Source organism: Pteropus vampyrus, unplaced genomic scaffold (assembly GCF_000151845.1).
Source record: "Pteropus vampyrus isolate Shadow unplaced genomic scaffold, Pvam_2.0 Scaffold47, whole genome shotgun sequence".
Lineage (NCBI taxonomy): Eukaryota > Metazoa > Chordata > Mammalia > Chiroptera > Pteropodidae > Pteropus > Pteropus vampyrus.
In genome coordinates, this window is record NW_011888828.1 from 567,378 (window position 1) to 583,541 (window position 16,164).

Below are 16,164 nucleotides of genomic sequence, written 5' to 3' on the forward strand. Positions count from 1 at the left end.
ATATTTGTCACTAAAGCTGTAATGATCCCAAAGTCTGGTTTAGTTTGGGGAAACAGACTTCATAATGTTCTGGTAGTGGTTTCCTGGGATATTAATTGATGATACATGGGTAGTGGATCCCATGGTAATATATTCAGGAAATACTGGTATAAAGGAAAAAATATGTATCACTTCTGCATAATTCCTTTAAAGATTTAATCTGCTACTGTGCATTGTAACTTTCCCAGAGAGTGATACTGCTTTCTGTATGCTACACAGGCTGACGTTTATAATTACAAAATCTTTACAGTATTCCATTATATGTCCTATGGTATATTTTTCCCTATAGAACAAACTGTAAAAATTATTTTCAGGATTCTAACATTTCCACCAGTGAGAAAAGATCAACCTAGGAAATTTAATGATGTCATGTAAGCTGTACTACCATCAGTATATTTATGAAGGACTGTCATTATGTACAGAATTCCATGGGAAAAATAAGAACTCATTATTCTGTTCTTTAAAAACGAAGATATTTCCATGCTCCAGGAACCAGTCCAAGATAATAATGCTTTGCTGATGTGGATTCCATGAACTCAAATAAAAATTGTATAGCAAAGTAGGATCACAAGCCTCTATAATAAGTCTTATCACATTTATACATTGTCTTTTAACTCTAGCAGTTCTATATAGTAGTTTGCATGTGAACGTACTATAGTTACATGCTCTAAATGTACTCTTGCATACTTTTTTTTGGCGGGGGGAGGGGGATGCTTTTTAAAAGGCAGAGGTTGGTGTGTGTGCTTATTTTCTGGTAAAGACATTGCCTACGTGAACGATGTCTTTTGGCTATGACGGAATTCCAGTCTTTAAGACTCAGCCGCAGTTACTGAGAGACTATCAAGGTTTGTGAGTGGTGCAGGGTTAAAGACAATAGCGAGATGGTGGGTTATCAGGACAACCAGGCCAGATCAGTCACTCGGTGGTGGTATTCTCAGAGGAGAGAGGAGATGGAGATCAAGGACAGCTGGAGACTGGGGAACAGAGCAGGCAATCTTGTTTGGTGCTATTAATTACTATAAATACATTAGCTGTTTTTTTTTAGAATTTGAAGTAGTTCATTTTTGGGAAGTGGGTAGAATAAACCAATAATGTTCACAAACTCCTTTGGACAATTTTCTGAAATACTTTCTCTATAAATAATTTGGCTAAAAATAAAATGTCTTGGGTTAAGTCCACAAACACAACATGTAATCCTCCAAATGACGGCTTTCAAAGTGTTGTCCATATTTGTATTGTGCCTGAGAACATCCTATAGCTCCATCCCAGACCTAGTGAATCAGAATCTCTGAAGGCAGAGCCCAGGTTGAAAATGCAAACCAACAATTAAATCAACAGATCTACACTCTTTTGGAAGAAAGCAGAGGAGTGTAAGGGATGGAATGGATGGGATGCATTCTTTGCAACTACTAGCTTCAACTCTAACATGTTATACAGTAAGAATGCTTTCAATATATGAAAGCTTTTTGACAAAACTCGTAAGTTTAAGTGTGACAGTATGAAAATTTTTTTTGTTTCAGATTAGTTTGATTTGAACAGTTATAGTCAGACTCTTACCTGTATTCCAAGGTCTTTCATTCTTGCAAATGCCAGCTCTCTCAAATTACCATGCTCCACTCCTGAGCTGACTAAAGGCATTGGAATATCTCTGTAGGAGAAAAAGATCAGCTGTTGCAAAATAGAAATCATTCTCTACAGCAGTCGGGTAGGAATATTAAAAAAAGGAAAAAAGAAAACAAACAAAAATACCTACAATGCAGACCAGAAAAGGAGAGGCTTAATATTCTAAGAAGTAAGGTTCAGAGCTTCTCTATTCCTCAGTTATCCCACCTATGAAATTATGATTTTCACCTACCATTCAGGGTTTCTGTGAGAAACATCTGATGAAAATCACTTTATAAGATTACAAAAGGGCAAAACAAATGTCCATTTGTTTTAATTTGGTTATTTAATTACTAAATAACCATTAGTAATGATTTTTGGCTAGAGATATTTACACTAAAAAAAACCTTAAAAAAAAATACATATATAAAATCCAATTTGTTTACAGCTGTTGAATGACAAGTAACCAAAGGCCTGGCCTAGCCAACAACAAAGAATACATTTTTCTCCTTTTCTCCAAAATCTAAATTGGTAGTGACTCTGCATTAGAGGAATAACAGCTTGCCTAACAATCAGAAGAAATAAAATTTATTTCCTAGCATTAATATAGTGGAAAGTGCCAGGCATCAAGGGGACTTCAACCAAAAATTAAAATTATAAGTTTCATTTTGGCAGCCCTGAACACCCACTTTTAGACAAAAATCAGTATCTAAACAGTTAAAAAAAATCTGAAGAACATGCTCAGCACATCTGCTTTCTGTTCAAAGACAAGTCCCTAATTTGTTTTGTCTAATATTTAGTTGATTAGAAGAAAGAGGAAGAATACACCAATTATCTTTTCTTCTCATATTTGCTTGAGTCTTTTCCTTCTCTTTTTACTTATCTCTCCAAATGTTAAATAAATACAATTAGCGACTTCATCTATTGATTCTAATAACTAAAACCACAGGCTCTGGAAGCCAGTAGTTCCATAAAGATACTATAAAGCAATGATAAGCCAAAATTCTTTGAGATGACATACCAGGGAATTTAAAGAGAGAGTGACATAGCTGAAATTAAAGTCTTCTAAATGCCATTTTTACTCTGAAATATTTTATGAATAACTCACAAATATACAAACTTTTACAACTTAAAGCTAAAATGTAAAACACAGCTGTATAAATTGATAAAATTAATGGTAATCACTGTGTTAGTACCATTATATGACAGATACATTCGATTCTTATTAGTGGCAAGATATATTCGATTCTTATTAAAGGTGCTGTGAACACTGAATTAGCAAATACTGAAGCACTGATCCTAGAGAAAATGCAGGGTTAGGTTTCTATGAGCCTTTAGTTGCATTTTTTCAACTGATCAATACATAACAGTGTTTTGTGTTTCTGTTTAAAGACCCTTTAACATATAAGTGATTCATTAATATTGCACTTGTGGCCAAGAGCACTAAAATTTATGCCTCAATGAAACTTATCTACCCATGTATTTTCTTTATAAGGTGCATCACAACCGTCTTGTGCGTAGGAACACTGGAGAGACAGCACACCACCACTATGCTTTTAAACAGCAAAATCAACAAAAAGCACAAAAATGTAAACAATGTGTTATTAAATAGACTGTGAAAAGGACACCGTTTACAGTATGAGAGCTGAAACAAGTACACAGTATTCTATCGATATCCTAATTCTCTTTCATCAACCCTCCAACTACCGGTCTAGTATCCACCAGCGATTCCTGTCTGTATCACCTTCCCTACAATGGCTGTTAAATGGTGATTATATTTATCACCCCATCTGGGTTTATCAGTTGAGCCCGTTATCAAAAGGAAGAGTTTTCCCTTCTCTGTTTAGGAACTAAACAGACTATTTTAGTCAATGTTGTAATCTGATATTAACATATTATTTTGTTGCTTAAATTATACTTGGCCTATGGGTATGAATTCAGTTGACTTCTGGGTCCTTGTGACATGTCTCCATCATTCTTTGAATATTTCCTTATTTTTTGGAAAACAGCTGTTTTAAGTTTATCTTGTATGTTTACTGTCCCAGCCCTGCAACTGGCCAATGTTTCAAGCAGCCTTGATTCCTTTTAGCAAAGGGTGTTACTGAGAAACAGAGGTCTGGGCACTTGCTGTGCTCATTACTACTGAGGTGTCATTTCCTCTAGACCCTCTCAGTGTACAGAACTAAGAAATGTATGTATATATAAACATACTTGTGTATATATTCATATTCATATATACATACACATAAACCATGCTGCGTAGTTGCCATAAAATCAATCACAAATACTGTATTAATTACAAGACAATTAGATAAACATGTATCTATTACTATTTCTATATATAAATTTAAAAAGCCCACAAGTTCATGCTAATATCTACAATTCTGATCCAGTGCCTCAGTATTCTTTTCAGCTTTCCACCTTTCAATATCTGTAAATCCCTTCAGGCAGTGAGAAATGTGGCTCTCTTATGTTTAGTACATTTATTTGCTAAATCACTTATTTGTTCAATGTAACCAATCTTCCAACTACTCTAGCTGCCACCTCTGCACTCCCTACCTGTACTCTCCATTTCTTCAGATGCCAGGCATGCTGCTGTCAACACCCCTATGGCACTGACTCCACTGGTGATGGGAAGGGGTGGTGGGAAGGAAAAGGAAGATGAACTCTACAAATATTTTAATAATTAACCAGTACTTCTAAAAGACATTAAAATTTGCAGTGGAACTCTCTAAGGAACAGGTTTTATCACAGTGTTAAGCAGAATTATTAGCAGAGCCAGCTAATACTTTGTGGGGCTCAGTGTGAAATAAGAACGGGGGCCTCTTTTAAAAAATTATTAATAATCTCAAGATGGTGAGAGCAGAGCATCTTGAGAGGCTGCATGTCCCTGAAGGTGGCTCTGATTACCACAAAAGCACAAGTCAGTGAAGACTTGGTAATACAAGGCTTTATAATGATGCTGACAGTTCATAAATGTCTTTAAATTTATGTGTCACTACAAAAATGCAACATAGCTTTAATGGTCTTTGGCAATGACATGTCTGGCGTATACCAGATGGGAGTTTTTCCTTATTAAGAAATAGAAATGTGCCAGTCTCCATTCAGTGACAAAGTCTTTTTCATTGAAAATCAAGGGAGATAATTCTCTATGTGCTGAACATCTTCTATGTGCAAAGTAGTGTGTTAACAATCTGGAATACGTAAAGATAAAAAGACTGTTAGTCTTCTAGAAGTTCAAATCCCAGGTGAGATTACTGACCAATTGAACTTGCTACATCCAACTAGGTAGGAGTTAAAAATTATTTTTAGGTTTCTCAATTTGTTTCAATCTCCTTTCACATTCTTGGTTTGAACGTGAGGACATTTGAGAATATTCACTTTTCCATTTCAACAGGTAACATTTCAAGCTTAGAGGTGTTAATATTTGCGATTTGCTCATCAAAAACCTTTCAAAGTGATGTCTAAAGCTTCTTGGTCTGAAGTTTCTCATGCTTCGGAAGCATGTTTTGGATGCAAATTGGTATTCTTCTTCTAACGCTTTGCAGTGATTTAAATATCACTTCAAGGCAGGCAGACAGCTGTCAAATAGCCTGTGGGCAGCAGCAGTTTAGTGTGGCTCTATCATGTCTCTGGACAGAATTTTACATTTAATCACTGACTGCATCCTTCACGCCTGCAATACAGAATTATCTTTTAGGATGCCGCTTCATAAAAATACCCAGTAAGATGTCATTAACCCAACCGTCATAAAATAAGTGTAACTTAGTTAAGGAAAAAAAAGAGGGTAAGATGGGGGAAATGGCCAAATGAAAATATCAAGCAATCTATTAGTAAAACATAGTATTTTTAAAAAGCACGTATAAAAGACTGTTTTCACTTAAAATATCTTCCCTCTTACTTTCCTTCCCCTGTTCCTCCCTTCTGATACCTGTATCTTCTCCATGTATACATTTAGGTTCACTAGTCAACACTAAATATATTGCCTGTAATTGGTAGAAGCTGTCATAGGTAAAATAGCCAGATTTTCTAAACGCACAGAACACAAAGATACACATGATTTCCCTTTACTATACCTTAAAAATAAAATATAATTATTAAAATTGCCTGGATTAAATACTCTGGAAGGAGGCTTTTCTCCTTTGCCAATGGTTTCTTTAAAGCAAGATATAACCAACTGCTTCCGAATTAGACAAGTATCAGTTTTCTACATTCTCAGAATTGCTTTAAAAGTTTAAAAAATGAAGCTGGAAGAAACAATGCAGAATCAAAACCCTGTGATTCTCTTTTCCCAAATCAGGTTTCTCAGCCACTTAACACTGTATAAAAACCCAGCTTTCTCTTGCACAGATCTGTAGATATGAAGCTATTTTACCAGAACACAGCTACCAAATTGTTACTAAGTGTTAAATATACTATGTGAGAGTGGACATGGCTTTTGGTTCCCTAGTCTTATTTTTGCAGGAGAGGGGGGATAATTCAAAAGGCCCCTCAAAGATAAAGGTACAACTTTTGTTTTTTTTTGAGCTATCTCAATAAAAAGCACTGTCTCCTATATGATCTAAATTCTATGACTGGCAAATTCAACTGATATAAGAAGAAACACAAATAATTGGTTACGTAGAAAAAAATGTTAATCCTTACTATAACTAGGAAAATGCAAATTAATACCTGTAAGTATATAAAATAAAAAATATAATCATCCACATCCACAGAGGTTGTGATAAAACCAGGAACTATTTATATATTCTAAACTTGTATAATCCTTTTGGAAAACAATATCCATATACATAACAAAAACTAAAACATTCATTTATACTCTCCTTGTTCCAGAAAGCATAATAATTAAAGAAGCTTAGACCTTTTACCATGAACAACCCTTCTAGATTATACTGCTCTAACAGATTACTTAACCTAAATTCTATGTACATGAATTTTAGCTCTAGTGGAGGCCAGGATGATTAAAAATTTTTTAAAAAGTAAACCTGGAAGCAACCTAAATGTCCAACATAAAGAAGCAGTTCACTGAGTAAGACAAATTAAGATGCTAAACTACTATGCTGCCATTAAAATTATAACTATGAAGATTATTCTGTCTTTAATAAGAAATGGAACAAAAAATAGTTCCATATACTAATTTGCAAGTAGTATATTTGCCAGTGTATAAAATATACTGTTGTGTAAAGACTCATCCCAATTAGTTATACAAGGAAAGTTTTGAAAAAATAATGCAAGCCTATTATTAATATATATATTGAAAGTGATTTTAAAGTAACTTTATAGAGAAAATATTTTTTGATATAAATATAGTACTATAGCTGGAAACTAAGAACAAAATATAATTTCTGGACAATTAGTAATATTCTACAAAGTCTGTTGAAAAAAGTATAAAATCACATGATCAAAAAGAAATGTATTGGGATTAATGAATGGTAGTACAGAGCAGAACCGCATCATACCACATACACCTTAGCACTGCAAAAGTCTAGCCTAAAATTTCAGTGATTAGTGTTAGCAAAATGCAAGTCAATATAAATTTGAAACATTTTTTATGCAGTATATACAAAGAAAATATGTAAATAAAATGGGTGAAAAGCAAGTAGCAAAATATAATTAATTAGAATGATTTCCTCTGCAGGGAGTTATATCAATAGTTCAGTAATATTTAACACAAAACATTAAGTAACATATTTGAAGGAATTCTGCCCATCCTAATAGAAAAACAAATGCTATATACTAAACATTAGGCCATAGTAAGCTACATAAAAAAACAAACCACCAGAATTCTAATGGAAACTTGTATAACAATTACAGCTGTACTGAAAACATAAAAAAAATAAAGTGAAAAATGCCATAAAGATAAGAACCTAGACAACAATCACATTCAAAGTTAAGTAAATTACGAGCCCCAAAGCATGAAAATCAAATACCACATCTAGACACCAGACGACTCTCTCCACCAAAAGCATTTACTGTGTTAGGAACTGAGTCATCACTATCTTCAAACAGCAAATCGTCCTCAGATTCTCTGAGGACATTACTAATTCCACACTTTAAAAGAGATTTTACCTCTTATTTTATAGTATGTATTCCATGAAGTTCTAATTCAGCCACACATCTGTAAAGTGGAAGTGTCACTTAAGCCTACATCCACCTGTGCCACTTGTCCTATAAACCTTTTGAGTTATGTATTGATAGAGAACTACTTGACAGTCTGGCCTCCTAGAATTGGAGCTGGGGGCCTCTTCTATTGGCCAGTTCTCCAGAGAGATCTGTACTGGAGTCATGATAGAAGAACTGAGAACAGGGAGGTTTCTTTAATCAGCTTCATGTTGGTTATCCATAATCATGCCTTTCTCATCATACAACATGTTCTTAATTCTTCCTGTCATGAACCTTTACACTTTTTCTATACAGACTATATTTGCTGCTCTTGCTTTCTTAAAGTCCCTATTTTCTCAGTTGGTGGTAGGCCAGGATAATGTCCCATAGTGATATTTCATAAAGTCTATAAAATTAAGCTTTTAAGGTTATAGCAATGCCTCTGTTGCTTTTGACTCACTGGTTATAGCAGTAAGAAATTTAAAACTGAAAATGAAGGAGGAGAATGCAAATTTTCATCTGATTGCCTTGTTATTTTTGGTAAGAAAACTAAGGTGTCTACGGCTGTGAAATTTCTGTCTAGTCTGTAATATCTGTTGCCATGCTGGGAGGTATTACCTTTACTGTTGTCTGCTTTCCCTTTAGTGTAAGTGCCTGACATTAAGTTTTTTGATAGTATGGATTGAGTGCTTGATATTAAGTTCTTGATTGCTAAGGCATCCATTTCAGAAGACTTCCATCCTGAATAAACATATTGCCAGCTGTATGACACAACTACCAGCAAAACAACCAGAGAAGGAATTAAGCCTCCCTTACCCATGAAGTTCCCTCTTTCAGAAAGTCCTGGGTAACCTAGATAAATGACCATCTGAGTAACCCCATTTCTCCTTTCCTGCATCCTAATTCCCATTGTTATGCTTTAAATGAGCCAATAAACAGTGAACCCACAAAATCCTAAATAGCCCACTCTCAACACCCCCAAACCTGCTGTGTGCCCCCTCGGGCTTACTGGGTACCCTCTAGGCCCTGTGAATAATAAATCTCCTTCTTTGGAGTCCCCTGATGGTTTGTCTGAAGTGTGTCCTGCAGTCATAAGAACCATAAGGGCTGGTCCAGCCACAACATTGGCCCTGGTGGGGAAAATGTCTGTGGGGGCTTGCTACAAGTAACAGAAGCCAGGCAAGTGCCTCAGGCATTTCTATCTAAGAGCATCGTTATCAATAAGTTGAGACCCACACAGCAGTGACATCTCTTGCCGTGCTCTCCTGCTGGGAAGTATCTTCACTGTTCTCTGGTTGCCCAAGTCAGTTAAAAGCAAATAACCCTCTTTTGTCTTTGTTAATAGTACTTATTACATCTTTGTTTTCCAGTGTATTAATTTAAATTTTCTGAAACAATCTCAAAGTGATAGAAAGGTCTCAAGTGGGGTACAAATAACTATTTTCCTTAACTCTTTGAAAGTAATTTCAGAACGAGGTGTCCCAACACCTCTAGGATACTTTAAATATTTCCTATGGCAAGGATATTCTCTTACATAATTGTAATACGATGATCAAAATCAGGAAATTAACGCTATACTTTACCACTGTCTAATCCTAGACTACATTCTAGCCTCACCAGTGTCTCAATATTGTCCTTCACAGCAGAAGGATCCAGTCAGTGAGAACTTTATGTTGCATTTAGTTGTCATGTCTCTTTAGTCTCCTTCAAAGGAGAACTCTTTCTTGATCCTCCCACTTTTGAAGATTACAGGCCAGCTATTTTTTAGAAAGTTCCTCACTTTGGATTTGTCTGATGTTTCTCTAAGATTAGATTCAGATTATGGAGTTCTGGCTGAGTAACACAGAAGTGATGCTATGTTTTTAATACATGCTATCAAGTGGCACACAACTATGATTTGTACTATTAGTGATGATATTCACACTGATCAGCTACCAGGCTTCTCCATGTTATTCTTTTCCACTGTGTAATTAATAAGGGCACTGTGGAGGTACTTTGAAACAACATAGAGTTAATACTCATTATTTGGGATAGTTATGTTCTATAAAGTTGCCGTGAACACTGAATTAGGAATATCAGAACATTGCTCCTGGAGAAAATACAGGTTAGGTTCCTGTGTGCCTCTGATCATGACAATTTTATCAACTGATCAATACAACTTGTTTTACATGTGTTTATGTGTAAGGACACTTTATACATATATTGTTGATTCATTAACAGTGAACTTAGGGCTGACAGTGCCATAACTCATGGATGAATGAAGTTTATGTAACACATGCATTTTCTCCATAAGGCACATCATAGCTTGCTTGCGCTTAGGAATACTACACAACACTTCATTACTACACTTGGGGCCATTTTAGAGAATGAAATCACCTACAAACGCAAAAATGCAAAAGATGTGGCATTAAATAGACTGCGAAAAAGACACGCATGTGTGCACGTACACACACACTATATTTACTATCTCCTACTCCTAAAGGCCATAGAGTACATTCTGATTTTCTCCTTTTTTGCATTTGTAGTTCCCTTTTCAGATAAAAAACCTAGCCCACATTATCCTTATTATCTACTTATTAGATCAACCCCCTGCAAGAAATCAACCTTTTGTTTCTGTCTTCTTCTTCACGCCCCCTCAGAGGCGTACCCCTCACCCTACTCAGCTCTGATGTCCTGTGTCAGATCAGCCCTCTGAGAGAATGCCCATTTCATCATATTTGGGCTGCAACAGCCTACGCCCCACCACTGCCTCCTCCACAGGAACACCTTCTCCTCCTGCAGCTCCCTACCTCTCCTGCTGGATGCCTGCATTGTTCAGCACCTCCTAATGTCTTTTGGTCTGAATTGTTCCAGAAAAGATGAAAAACAGGAAGCAAAATGCAAACAATTTTGAGTGTTGAATTTTCTATTCATTATCTCCTTAGTATGTTTAAGTGTATTTTAAAACACTTATTACATTGGCAATTTAGATCCTTAAGTTAGACCAATAATTTGAAAAATCTAAGAAATCAATGTTGTGGCAGAAGTTTGGTGTAAACTTCCTTCGATCTTTAAGCAACTCCATTATTTTACATCCTTGGTAATTCTCCTTCAGTAATTCTGCTTGTTTTCAGTAGTCATTGTTTTATATTATTAGCAATGCAATTTTTGTGCTCTGTGGATACTAGTCGCAGCAGTACAGCGTACGAACATGCACTTTTCTCCTTTCGGCCCTGCACAGCAGCTCCCCCTCTATCTGCAGTTTGTTACCTACAGTCAACCTTGGTCCAAAAATATTAAATGGAAAATTTGAGAAATAAACAATTAAAAAGTTTTAAATTGTGTGCCACTGGTGCCATACCCTTCCATCCCACCCAGGACACAAATCATCCCTCTGTCTGGTGTAGCCACAAATGTATATGCTACCTACTCATTATTCACTTAGTAGCCGTCTCCATTATCAGATGAGGTGTCACATCCCAGAGCCTGTGTTCAATTAACCTTTATTTTACTTAACAATGCCATATTCATATAACTTTTATCACAGTATATTGTTCTACGTTATTATTGTTATTGTTAATCACTTACTGTGCCCAATTTATAAATTAAACTTTATCACAGGTATGTATGTGTATGAAAAAACATGCCATACATAGGGTTTAGTATCCACAGTTTCAGGCATCTAATGGGGGATCTTGGAACTAATCCCTGCAGATAAGGGAGGACTACTGTACTTATAATCCTGAAATCCAGATGGCTTTTGGCAGGGTGAGAGAAATGTGCCTAATTGACCAGCAAATACAGAAATGGTTTCGTTAAAATTGTAGGTAAATAGGTAATTTTATGGCTCCTAAAATTTTTCTTCAGTGTTATATTTCCAGTAAATAATTTTTTTTAAAAGGCCCATGATTGAAAATGAGAGCTGTTTTTCTCTCCCATTAAAAAAAAAAAAAAGTTAAGATGACTTCCTTCATGTTGTTAGGATTATGTCACTCTTTCTCCATATTTACATTAATATCTACAAATAATGATTGCTGCTACTCTTTTTTTTTTTATCTTTAGAGGCTCAAGAACAGAAATAACACACACATGGCCGTTTCTACCTCCTGCATGCACTACTGTACCTAGACTGGAGCAGACCTGGAGATGGAAACTCTGTTTTAGATCATAAACTCTTGGAATGAAACATCATACCCATTTACCGTCATAACTCTATCTCCTGGCTCACGAACGAAGGGAGAGGAATACATAAGTACATATGACATTGGCAGTGGCGTGGACACAGTACCCTTTCACTTCCATCCCTCTCTATTTACAGATAGCATTTCAGGTGTCCCATTTTTAACTTAAAAAAATTCAACCCCTCAATCTGAAATCAGACTATTCTCATTAGAAATTGTTAAGGTAGAGTAGTTACTGATTATTTCTGCCACAGAAGTTAACACACTACCTCTGCACTCGGTACACTCGAGTCCATGGAGGCACAAGGGCAAGGATCCGAGCTACCAATTCAATCAGGTCGCTAGGAGAATAACTCTTATATCTTCCTGATTTCCATAGCTCATAAAGCCCAGTTCCACGAATCACTAGGGTCGGATAGAGCTTCAAACCATCAGGACGAAAAGCAGGGTTCTCAAAAAACTCCTGTGAATAGAGAACAGAAAATTACTTCTGAGTTGTTTATGTAGAGGGACAATGGTTAAGTTTTAAAACTTGGGCTAGCATCTCTCACATACCTACCCTTTGACTGCCTTTCCTTTCTATCAAGGGAGGGGATTCAGACAGAATAGAAACTCGTTATTTTTATAGGCTCACTGGAGCAAAGCATGTGCTGGATTACAAAACTTTCATTAATCTAGCCGTTTATTGCTGTCATCTCATCTCATGCAATCCTCACCACCTTGCCTTTCTGCCTCTGCAGAGGCAATTTTCTCTGCCTGGAAAGTTCACCAGTTTTTCTTCATCTAGCTAATCTGTAGGCCTTAGCTTGAATGTCAGTTCTTCAGAGAGGCTTTCCTGATCTTCGAATATAAACTGCATCACTTAAAAAAGAAATCCTATTGAATTCTATATTACTGCTTCTTAACATCATACTGACAATATATTCGATGCTGCCTTTACCTCTAGATTGCATCTTCCTTTAATAATGGAATATACTTCAATGTTTAAACTTTTAAAAAGTTATGACAGAGATCATCATCTGGCCTGTAAAATCTAAAATGTTTATTCTATGGCCCTTCACAGAAAAAGTGTACCAGTCCCTGGATATGACTGTTCTGTCCTCAGGCCAACTGGCACTATCCCTAACCTAGGATACACACTGTCCATTTGTTATCTGGACACTGAACAATACATCTAATTCATCTACTTTGACATAGTCATTTCCTCTTCTGTATCATCCCAGCTGGCTGCCTTATTTCTTTATTTGGGATGTAGCAAGGAGATACCAGGCACTTTCTTTTCTATGACTTTGCACTGCCAATTTGTTCTTATCTTGATTTTACATGTTATGTGATGGAGGAACGAAGGTAGACTCATACAGGAACTGGGCAGGATGAAAGAGCACTGGATCAAAATCTGTACATGGAGGGATTTGTCCCTTATTCTTTAGCCTTCCTATATAGGCAATCACCTGCCTTTTTGTTCCCTGGAGAAATGGAAAGCTGCTGGTCTCTGAGATTCCAAGTGCAAAGAAAGGACTGGGTGAAGATCAAGGGTGACAACAGGGAGATTAAATGAAAGCCAGCACACTGACTGGTAGATCCCCTGCCCTACTCCCTGAATGCCATAGCCAGTTTTCCGTGACCTACACACCACCCACCCAAACAGGAAGTTGGAAAGTTCCTCTCTGGATCAATCAAACAGCCTTAAATAAGAACACTGACATTTGGGAATTCTCTGAAGATAGGAGAGCTTATTATGTGAACATCCTTCAGTGAGGCATACCAGCAGCTAGTTACATAGAGCTTGCAATCTGGTTTTTCAGCCCCTTGCTTTTAAAGCATGACTTGGCTAAGGATCACCAGAAACTTGGGGAAAAACCTAGAGCATGAAGGCCAGACCAAAACAAAGAGAAAAAAAGGAACTTGAAGGAAAACTGAGGCATCACATAAAGGAAAATAAAACTTACAAAAACCTAACCATAATTAATTCCTTCAGAGAGAGAAGAACAGCATCTACACTGTATTAGGTATTATAAGTAATCTACAAATACCATGTAATGTTATGCAATAGACTTGAACATCTGTGGATTTTGTTATCTGGAAGTGTTCCTCAAACCAATTTCCCAAGGGCACCAAAGGACCAACACAGTACAAAGAAATTTCCCTGATGACAGGGTCCTTCAATATCTAGCACAATTAATTTAAAAACTCATGCCAAGATATACCACTCTGAAATTGCACTACATGTGGGATGGAGAATTTCCCGAAATATTTCAGAGTGGAACCCCCCCCCCCCCAAAACATTATATACATTATAAAATTAAGGAACATAAGATTAAAAAATATTGTGCTTTAAAAAAAAAAACAGGTTTATTGGCTATTTGAATATCCTGTTTGTGAAGTAATTGTTCAACTTTCTTTTTTGTCTATTCTCCTACTGGCTGTCTGTTCTTTCTGAATGATTTGTAGAATTTATTTATTGTAAAGTAACATAAGTTAATTTTGCAGAGAATTTTTCTTTAAAGAGAAATCATATTTCTCATTTTAGCTCTATTTTGTCACTCATTTGCTGAGATGCAGTTAGAAAAGGCATATGGTCTTCTCATATTCCCTGTGGATTTCTCTAAAAAGATTACAAAGAAGTAGATTAATCTGTTTACGTGAAGGGCTGTCTCTGCAATATTATGAACTATTCTTTACAGTAGTCCCCCTTACCCGTGATTCTGCTTTTTATGGTTTCAGTTACCTGCGGTTTGAAATATTAATGGTCCAAAAATATTAAATGGAAAATTCCAGAAATAAACAATTCGTAAGTTTTAAATTGCTTGCTGTTCTTAGTGTGATATCTCCTGCCCAGATGTGAATCATCCCTTTGTCCAGTGGTCCAGTGTATCCACACTGCATACGCTACCCACCCATTAGTCACTTAGTGGCCATCTCAGTTATCAAATGGGCTGTTGGCTGCTAAGATCTATAGGAAGAATGAATCTTCTAACTGAAACTATGAAGAAGGAGAAAAGAAATTCATGCTAGTTCTGCTGTTGCACCTCAAACTGCAAAAGTTATGATCACTGTGTGTGATAAGTGCTTAGCTAAAATGGAAAGGGCGCTAAATTTGTGGGTAGAAGACATAAACAGATTGACAGGAATGTGTTGTGTTAGAAAGCACTGATTCTGTATGAAGAATCCAGCAAGAGATTCCCTGCAATGAACGACCACATCCATGCAACTTTTATTACAGCATATTGCTAAAACTGTTCTATTATTATTGGTGTTAATCTCTTACTGAGCTTAATTTATAAATTAAACTTTACCATACGTATGTACACATAGGAGAAACATAGCATAGATAGGGTTCAGTACTATCCATAGATTTAGGCATCCACTGGGGATCTTGGAACATACCCACCATGAAGAAGAGAGACTACTATATTTTGAAGATGCTAAGGAAAATCAATAGTGAGACTCAGCTATCTGCTACTATTTGAAACATGCCATATTTTTTCCAAGGGCACTTAAAGGTTATGAATTCTGGCTATACCACTGATGCAACTAGAAGCTGTGTTACAGAAAAGTGTGTTTCAGGTGACTTTTAGGCTTAGAGTCTGAGTACCTGGTTGTTAACTACTGAGGGGAAAATATCAGACCCTCAAAATCTATTACACAGCCAATATAGGGCATCGGTTAAGAGAGACATCTGTGAATTAATGCTGTTATGAATAGGGCTTCAGGTGTAATTCACTGGCTTAAAAATAATAAACTTTTTAAAAGGAAAGAATAATTAACTTCACAAGTAAGGCATGGTGAATTCCATTTTTAATAAACAAAGCTAAATAAAAGTATTTTTGTGGATGAAATAACTTGATAAATATTTTTGTTCTCTTCCCTAAAAGGATATCCCTAAGACACTTTCCCTATCTGAGAATTTGAAGAAAACAAGTTTTGACCAATCTAATTTCCTAAGACAAAACTAACATGGATTAAGTTAAAATGTGATAGAGTAAAACAAACAAACAAATCCAAACTCCAGAGTAGGTATTAAAATTCAACAAACAGAAAGGTAAGAAGAAAACAATATTTTCTTTCACTGATGAATGAAATTCTGGAAGAGAAAGGTAGCTCTAAGCTTAGAAGCTTCTGAATAAATAATCAAGCAAGCAAGATTTGACAACAGGAGCCAAAGACAGGTTAGGGAAAATGTTTGTTAACAAATATAAAAAACAATAAATCTGTGACGTCCTTACCTGGAAGTTCATACAAATTAATATTAAAAATATTC

The 16,164-nt window shown here is 36.0% G+C and overlaps 1 protein-coding gene across 1 annotated transcript in view; it reads right to left on the reverse strand.

Annotated features, from left to right (window-relative positions):
• Nucleotides 1-16,164, reverse strand: part of ELP3 (elongator acetyltransferase complex subunit 3) — a 77,720-nt gene that overhangs the window by 25,206 nt on the left and 36,350 nt on the right. Inside the window, exons 9-10 of the mRNA XM_011359340.2 lie at nucleotides 12,173-12,366; nucleotides 1,597-1,687 (exon numbers count right to left, since the gene is read on the reverse strand). Of these exons, the coding sequence (XP_011357642.2) occupies nucleotides 1,597-1,687; nucleotides 12,173-12,366 (285 nt within the window). The remainder of the gene's footprint in view (nucleotides 1-1,596; nucleotides 1,688-12,172; nucleotides 12,367-16,164) is intronic.